The following is an 8,070-nucleotide window of genomic DNA, read 5'->3' on the forward strand; positions in this document are numbered from 1 at the left end:
GGGCCTCGGCTCCTGCACAGAGGGTAACAGGCGGGCTGGGCCGCCAGGTTTCGTAATAAACCCGCCTCTTAATTGCTGTGATGCAGCAGGACTTGGGTGGTGGCGCCTGCAGCAGAACAGAGGTGTCTAGAGCTGCGGAGCTCAGAGCTCCTGACAAGGCTGGGTGGCCATGGGGCGAAATAGGGGGGCACCTGAAGGGACCGGTGTAAGGAGGGAAACACAACAAGAACCCGGAGGCTTAACAAGTTTATTTGACAGTCTCTGTACTAGAAACTTTTAAAAAATAAGCAAGCAAGCGACCTGTCTTGCTCAGCACAATAACAAAATAGATTTGTATCAGAGTAGCAGAGTCCCGGGCTCGTCCGGGCTCCCGCGGCGACGGTCGCCGCTCTCCGTTGTGCACAGTTCACTGTCCTGCAGGGTCGGACACCTCGCCGACCCTATGGTGTCGAATCCAGACCCTCCGCGCTCCTGGCTGAGGCTGCATGCAGAGGCTGGGCTGCAGGATTCCCAGGCCTGGACTCCAAGGTTCCATCTCTTCCGGCCCGGGCTCCCCTCCTTCCTGTCTCGGCGACCACCTGTGGTGCTGCTCCGGGTTCCACAGTCCCTGGGCGGGCAGGCGCACACTCCCCTCTCCTCTCGGTATCAGTGACTCCGCCCCTCCCGGAAGGTCTCACGGGTAGGGAGGCTTTTGAGGGATTGTTCTTGGGGATGAGGGGGGGTCAAATATGTACTTTATTTAACTTTTTTTAGGGGACAGCAACTCAACAGCTGCTTTAGATGTTTGGAGAGGGCCTCAGCGTTCTTCTAAAGAGATATAGGGGACCCATTGGTTATTTCCCCTGCTCTCTTCACAATAACTGGCCACCTCCACCAAGCCTTGGCTTTTCCAGGTATCTGTGTGACAGTTCTGTGAAGGGGGACAAAAAGGAAGGGTTTAGTGGGAGCTCTAGGAGTTTGGTAGGGAGCCTCCCTCCAGCGCCCTGGGCCCCTTTGGGGAACAAACAGGCTGGCTCAAAATAGCTGCCAGGGTGACGAGGCAGCCCACGGGACATGCCGAGCATGGCTGGGCAGTGAGCTGGTGACCGACTAAGCCAGCCCGGTTATGTTGACAAACACGGTACCTAGGTGCCCGGGGCGGGCGGGGTAGGGCAATGAGACACACACACACATACACACACACACACACACACACACACACACACACACACACGGCTTACCGTGACCAGAAGACAGTGCAGGTCTCGGGCCTCAGTGGTGCCCAGTGTCTCTGCCGGTTCCCCCAGGAGCTGCGCCAGCCTCTGCATGCCGGATACCCTGACGATGTCAATGTCATTGTCACAGCAGAACGACTGGATCAGGGTGAAGTGGATCTGCAAGGCGATGTCATCCTCCTCCTCTTCATCTATGGCGAGGAGGCACAAGACCACGCTGTCAGGGTCCCTGCAGGAGAGAGGGGGTGTCAGGGGGAGGCTAGACACGGAGGGGATGGCACCGTGCACGAGCTCGGGGACCACAGGCGGGAGAGAAGTGACAAGACCCACGGTGCACCAGGAGTGTGCAAGAACAAGTCCCCCTCCCCCCCCCCCCAGCTGCACGGTTGCCAGGGAGGCCGACTATGCAAATGCTGATGGCAGTGGAGGAGGGGGCGCAGGGTTCAAAGTTAATGGGGTTGCCTTGTCAAAACAAAAGCCACAAAACCTCAAACTTGCAATGTCAGGGTTTTGCAGCGAGTCCCCCCCCACACCAAAAAAAAAAAACTCAGGGAAATGTCACCCTCCACTCCCCAATACCGAGAGCACTAGGAAAGTCCCCCTAAGACCCATGCCCTACAGGGGTGTTGGGAGCGCGCGTGCATCAGAGGGGCGCCCCCACCCACGCGCGAACAAGGGGGGTGCTGACTCACACATTCATCAGTTTGGCCGCCTCGTACACCCCCACGGTGAGGCGATCCTGACGCTGCGCGGCCACCAGCAGCTGCTCCACCGCGGCGGTCACCGCCTGCATCCTAAGAGGTCAAGGGAGAGGAGGCGATTAGCCGATGACAGCGGGCCGACTTCAGGCGGCGGGTGGTGAGACCTTGGACCCCGTACTCACTTCTGAGCCGCGTTGTCGCTCGCCACCAGCTCTTCCAGCGTCATGGTGCAGTCACACTCCACAGCGAACCCTCACGGAAGATCCCCAAGGGCAAAAATATGCGTCCAGATCCGACTCAAGAGAAAAAATACCTTCCCAGGCGATCAGAAACGTCCAAGGTCTTCCAAAGGCAGTGGGACTTCCCTTCCCAAGAAAAAGGCAAGAGAAGAAAAAAAAAAAAAGAAGATTGCAAAAAATCCTCACGAAAATTAATCCAAGAGTCCAGAAGGTGAGAGCAGGCCGAAGGCTGCAGCAGAGTAAAAGCGCGGCCGCCGGGAGCCATGTATATAGACTCTCCGGGTGGGGCGTGGCCTCGAGGGACCTGTACCGCTCTCCCATTGGTGGATACACAAAGAGACGAGTGGCTTGCGCTGCGATTGGCTGCTAGTGTGGAAAGGGCGGAGCTCAAGCGCCGGCTGCCCCACGTGGGGACTTGGGCTGGGAGGAGCGCGAACCCGGGAAGCCGCGAGTGCCAGAAAAGCAAGCAAGAAAAAAAAAAAAAACCACACACACAGACCCAAAAAAACAGAAGTTTCTCTCCTGATTTCCCGGCAGCCGCGCTACGCAGGCCGCGCGCGGGGTTTCCAGCGCGCGAGGCTGGCCTGGACTTTCGGGGAGGGCTGTCTGGATTCCCCTCCCAGTCCCCGGGAGAGTCCCCAGCCTTTCCCAGGCTCAGCCCAGGGAAAGGCTGTGCAGGCGCCCGGGACCTCGGTCTGCAGCCCTAATCTTCCCAGGATGGCGACTTTTTGTGGGTGGGGAGGTCCTGCCCATCTTCGGAGACCCCAGACCTTGAGTAACCGAACTTCTCGCGTTAATGCAATCCCGGCCTTGGAGGGTTGTACAGTGTTCTAAATCAGTAAGCGCTTAGTAACTTCGAGGACGCTGGGATTCTCACCGCAAAGTGAGAAATACCAAGGCACCCACCACCGCCACTGCGACGGTGCTTAGAGAACGCACAGCCCGCTCCGGGGGGTGGGGGTGGGGATCTCACAGAAAGCTACCCGGCGGTCTTTGTAGATGGCTTTGGGGTCTCCCCGGAGGCCATTGCTGCAGAGCACCAAGGGATTGCTGGGGGGAGATCAGGAACCCTTTCCCCCTCCCGGCAACCAGAGAGTTTCAGGGTGGGGTGCGCGTGGGAGGCACAGGTGAAGTGAGTTGCAGGCTCTGAGCTGCGGCCCCGCCTCCTGACTGACGGTCTGGCCTCGGACCGCTTCCCCACACCTGACCCTTGTGGTGGGACCGACGCAAAGCGAAAGTCAGCTGCCCCCGGGATAAGGTGCCTGGATGGCAGCCACTCTTTTGTCACTAGCATTTTTGCAGTGCGCAACATGAGCCGTAGACCCTTTCCGCCAGGCATTTATCTCGTGGCTGCTGGGGGCAGAGCGAAACAGCAAGGACAAGAGGCGGGCGCGCGGGCAGACCCCGCGTGGGGCTCTCCCACGGTCCACGGGGACTCCTGGTGACTCACACTGCGTCCCCCTCCTCCGCCAGCCTGGGTAGCCTGGCCCCGGCAGCGCAGCACGGTTCCCCCGGATTCCCAGCCCCCGGGTCCAGTGACGCATCGCGCCTCCTCCGCGCCGCCCACCGAGAGCGCGAAATGTCCCTGGCGTGAGAGGCGCGCCGGCGACACCTGGCGGCCTCAAGAGGTCCTTGCGCGCGCAGCTTCCGGAAAGGGAGGGGAAGAGAACACTTGCAGTAGGTTTTTGGGTTTTGTTTTGTTTTGTATTTTCCCGATGCTGGGAATGAATCCAGGGTTTCGTGATGCCAGGCATGCGCTCACCACCGATATCTGTATATACTAGATCCCAACCCGACATATGCTATATATACAATATTTTAAATATCAACCATGAACGGAAGATGGCAGTAGGGAAAGGAGCTCCTTGGCAGGCATGACTTTGATCCGCGGAACCCACAGGGTGGAAGAAGAGTGCTCCAAGGCATACTAGTGCCCGCACACACAAATGACTTTATTAGATGCGTGTTTGAATTGGCCTCCCTGCTGTGGCTGTGGTTCTGTGAGTAGAGCACTCCCGCATGCCTGAGGCCCTGACTCCCTTCCTCTGTACCACATGATATGGTGGTACACACTTGTCATCCTGGGGTTGACAATACTGGGGACGCAGAGGCAGAAGGATCAGTCAGCAGTTCAAAATCACCCAGGGCTATGCAGTAAGTCTGAGGCTAGCCTGGGCTTCGTGAGTTTCAAAGGGGGCGGGGCTGGAGAGGCAGTAGCTAAGAGCACTGGCTGCTCTTCCGGAGGACCTGGGTTTTATGTATGTATGTATGTATGTATGTATGTATGTATGTATGTATACAACGTTCTGTCTGTGTATGTCTGCAGGCCAGAAGAGGGCACCAGACCTCATTACAGATGGTTGTGAGCCACCATGTGGTTGCTGGGAATTGAACTCAGGACCTTTGGAAGAGCAGGCAATGCCCTTAACCACTGAGCCATCTCTCCAGCCCGAAAAGTTTTTTCTTTTTTTTCTTTCTTGGTTTTTCGAGACAGGGCTTCTCTGTGGTTTTGGAGCCTGTCCTGGAACTAGCTCTTCTAGACCAGGCTGGTCTCGAACTCACAGAGATCCGCCTGCCTCTGCCTCCCAAGTGCTGGGATTAAAGGCGTGCGCCACTACCGCGGCTAGGACCTGGGTTTAGTTTCCAGCACCCACAGTGTGACTCCAGTCCCAGGGAATTTGACGCCCTCTCCTGGCCTCTAAGGCTCCAGGCAAGCACCAGGTGCACAGGTGGTGCAAAACCAATAAATGTAAGATTTTTTTACTTAAAAAAAGTCAAAGTAGGGGTAGGGGACATGTGTTTAATCCCAGCAGTCATAAGGCAAAGACAGGCTGAACAGGAGTCCAGCCTGGTCTACAGAGCAAGTTCCAGACAGCCAGGGCTACACAGAGAAACCCTGTCTTGAAAAACAAAACAAACAAAAAGCACAGGAAAATGCCTTGAATCAGAGCTGGGCCACACCGAGGCCTAGCATTTGGGTTCTAGACAGAGAAGGATTGGGAGGGGCAACAGAGTCTGTGCGGAACTAAGTAGAGGCCTGTGGGATGAGCAGGGCTCTCAAAGATCAGGACCAGCAAGGGGGCAGTGGAAACTGTGGGCAAAGGCCAGGCTCCCGGGAGGGGTTGTTGTGGCTGCTGTCAGGAGGCACCAGGAAGGGCCTGGGCTCCTAGAAACATCATGGTGCTTCCCTGCTTTCTCTTCTCCTTCCTTCCTTTCTTTTCCTTTTCTGTTTGTTTCTTTCTTTTTGTTTGTTTGTTTGTTTGTTTTGAGACAGGACTCACGTAGCCCAGGCCGGCCTGAGCTCACTATGTAGTCCAAGGTAGCCATGGGCTCCTGACATTCCTGTCAACATGAGAGACCTGGGCCATCACAGCTGGCTTATGCCATGCTCCAGCACCTTGGGAACACTAGGCCAGCGTTCTACCAACTGAGACCCAGTCAGGGTCCCCCACCTTTTTTTTTTTTTTTTTTTTTTTTTTTTTTTGCTTTTTCGAGGCAGGGTTTCTCTGTGGCTTTGGAGCCTGTCCTGGAACTAGCTCTGTAGACCAGGCTGGTTTTGAACTCACAGAGATCCACCTGCCTCTGCTTCCCGAGTGCTGGGATTAAAGGCGTGTGCCACCATCGCCCAGCCCTCCCCCACCTTTTTTATCTTGTAAGGTGACAACCAGTGTTAACGTCAACCAGCAAACTCTAGAATCACCTGGCATACATGGCTGTGGGGTTGCCTGTGGGAAACTCTCTTGTTTGCGTTAATTGGTGTGGGGAGATGCCTCTTAACGTGGGGGCACCTTCCCCCAGCTGGGACCCTGGACTACAGGCCTACAGAAAGCAGGCAGGGCCACCTGGACTCTCCCACCAGGACCGGCCATCTCTGGGCCTGTGAGCTCCCTTATTGCATGCCCAGGAGAGGACAAGACAGTGTGTGCACCAAAGAACAACCTCACGTGCTCTCCTGTGCGCTCCTTCCACATTCTGCTGGCGACAGTGCCTCACAGATCCCCCAGCTGGCCAGTGAGAGACAAGATCCCTGCTTCTGCCTCCCCTCTCCAGGGCCCGGGGCTGACAGGCTGGGGAGGACCGGCCCCCACATCGGGATGCTCAAAACTGCCTGTCACTCCAGCTCCTCTGGGCTCCGTGGGCAGTGCACTCACACATACATATACACACACAATTAAGATGTCTTTTCAGACAGGTTGTGGTGGCACAAGCCTTTAATCCCAGCCCTGCAGAGGCAGGGGATCTCTGTGAGTTCAAGGTCAGCCTGGTCTACAGAGGGCAACATAAGGAAATTCTGTCTTAAAATTTTTTTAAAAAAAATTATGGGTAAGGATATGAGTCAATTGCTGAGTTCAATCCCAGGAACCGATATCGTCAAATAAAAGAATTCTAAAAACCAGAAATCAGAAATAAAAGCATGGTCTTAATTCCGGGCATGAAATTTCTTCTCTAAAAGGTCATATGCCAAAAAAAAAAAAAAAAAGGCCATGTTTATGCAAAGGTCCTGCCACAAGGTGGGGCGTTATCAGCTGACCTTTGATACTCCTGTGGGTGATGAGGTCACGGCTTTGTCAAACGGTGCAGTCATGGTGGGCTCCCTTAAGGAGGTAACATCTAAATTGAGCTTGGAAAATGAAAGTGCCAAGAAGACAGAGCAACCTGTGCAAAGGTCCTGTGCAGGCCAGAGTTTGGCGTGTTGGGAGCGCATCCAGGAGGTCTATGTGGTTAGAGCCGAGGGAGGAGGGAAGCAGAAGGAAGGGTAGCAGAAGGGAGGCAGAGGCCATTCTGGGATCAGGGACTTGAACTCTGATCCAGAGGAAGGTGGCAGTCAGAGCAGAAGGGGAGACATGGAGCCCGGCCTGCTGAGTGGCTCTGGATGACCCCGCCCCCACAGGAGGCCAGGAACTTGAGAGGGAGGCTCTGACATCACGTTTTCTCACAGGGTGTAACAGGACTCCGGTCCTGTCCCCAAGGAGTTTTCCCGGGCAGTGACTCAGGCTCTCATCCTCTGAGCGGCCAGACATTTGTAAGACAGAAAACAGCCGGCTGCAGGTGGGGTTGGCGCAGGTGCGGACGACAAGGAGCACACAGAAGAGCTGGAGGCAGGAGGCCACTGTGTCTCCCTACTCGTGGGGACAGGACAGCTGATGGCTTCAGCTTCCCAACTCTCCCTGTCTCAATTTGGGAAGAGATTCCGGCCCTGCATCCTCAAGCGGCTGGCCTGATCTCTCTGAAAGTCTGTCTGCACCGAAAAACTTTTCTCAAAATGGTTACATAGGCTGGGCTTGCAACAAAACGCCATTCATCCCACACCTTCCCCACCTCACCTGCAGGACAGTCACCAGGTAGCCCTCCTTCCCCTTAAGCTTTATTTTTTTGCTTTGAGACAGGAATTCTGGACCCAAGATTGTCTCAAATGTATAATCCTAGTAATTCTGCATCTCAGATTCTAGGTTAGGCTGGACTATAGTGAGGTCAGCCTGGGTAATAAACGGACGCACTGTCTCAAAAAAAGTGTGTTGTTGATGTGTGAAAGTCTTTTCTAGAAGCCCATAGGGGCTCATGGGTGGAGCCCCGCCTAGAATCCCCTAGTGAGGGGGCTGGGGGCGTGGTCAGGGTGGAGCCCCGCCTAGAATCCCCTAGTGAGGGGACTGGGGGCGTGGTCAGGGTGGAGCCCCGCCTAGAATCCCCTAGTGAGGGGACTGGGGGCGTGGTCAGGGTGAAGCCCCGCCTAGAATCCCCTAGTGAGGGGGCTGGGGGCATGGTCAGGGTGGAGCCCTGCCTAGAATCCCCTAGTGAGGGACTGAGGGCGTGGCCAGGGATAAAGAATTTTTTTTTTTTGAGACAGGGTTTCTCTGTGGCTTTGGAGCCTGTCCTGGAACTAGCTCTGTAGACCAGGCTGGTCTCGAACTCACAGAG

At 55.7% G+C, this 8,070-nt stretch overlaps 1 protein-coding gene across 1 annotated transcript; it reads right to left on the minus strand.

The window, feature by feature from the left end:
- Positions 1 to 233: 233 nt before the first annotated feature.
- Positions 234 to 2,378, minus strand: Gadd45b (growth arrest and DNA damage inducible beta). Its single transcript, XM_005359017.2, has 4 exons — positions 2,098 to 2,378; positions 1,907 to 2,008; positions 1,221 to 1,443; positions 234 to 910 (listed from the first exon to the last, which is right to left on the minus strand). The coding sequence occupies exons 1-4, from the start codon at positions 2,139 to 2,141 to the stop codon at positions 797 to 799; spliced, it is 483 nt and encodes a 160-aa protein (XP_005359074.1). The 5' UTR covers positions 2,142 to 2,378; the 3' UTR covers positions 234 to 796.
- Between the last annotated feature and the right edge of the window lie 5,692 nt (positions 2,379 to 8,070).

Source organism: Microtus ochrogaster, linkage group LG1 (assembly GCF_000317375.1).
Source record: "Microtus ochrogaster isolate Prairie Vole_2 linkage group LG1, MicOch1.0, whole genome shotgun sequence".
NCBI lineage: Eukaryota > Metazoa > Chordata > Mammalia > Rodentia > Cricetidae > Microtus > Microtus ochrogaster.

Bases quoted from the DNA above. Each gene is read 5' to 3' on its own strand.
- Gadd45b (XM_005359017.2), bottom strand. From the start codon at position 2,141: ATGACGCTGGAAGAGCTGGTGGCGAGCGACAACGCGGCTCAGAA. The intron at 2,009-2,097 runs GTGAGTACGGGG...TTGACCTCTTAG, and splicing joins AGCGACAACGCGGCTCAGAA to GATGCAGGCGGTGACCGCCG. The intron at 911-1,220 runs GTAAGCCGTGTG...CCCCCTTCACAG, and splicing joins TGCACTGTCTTCTGGTCACG to AACTGTCACACAGATACCTG.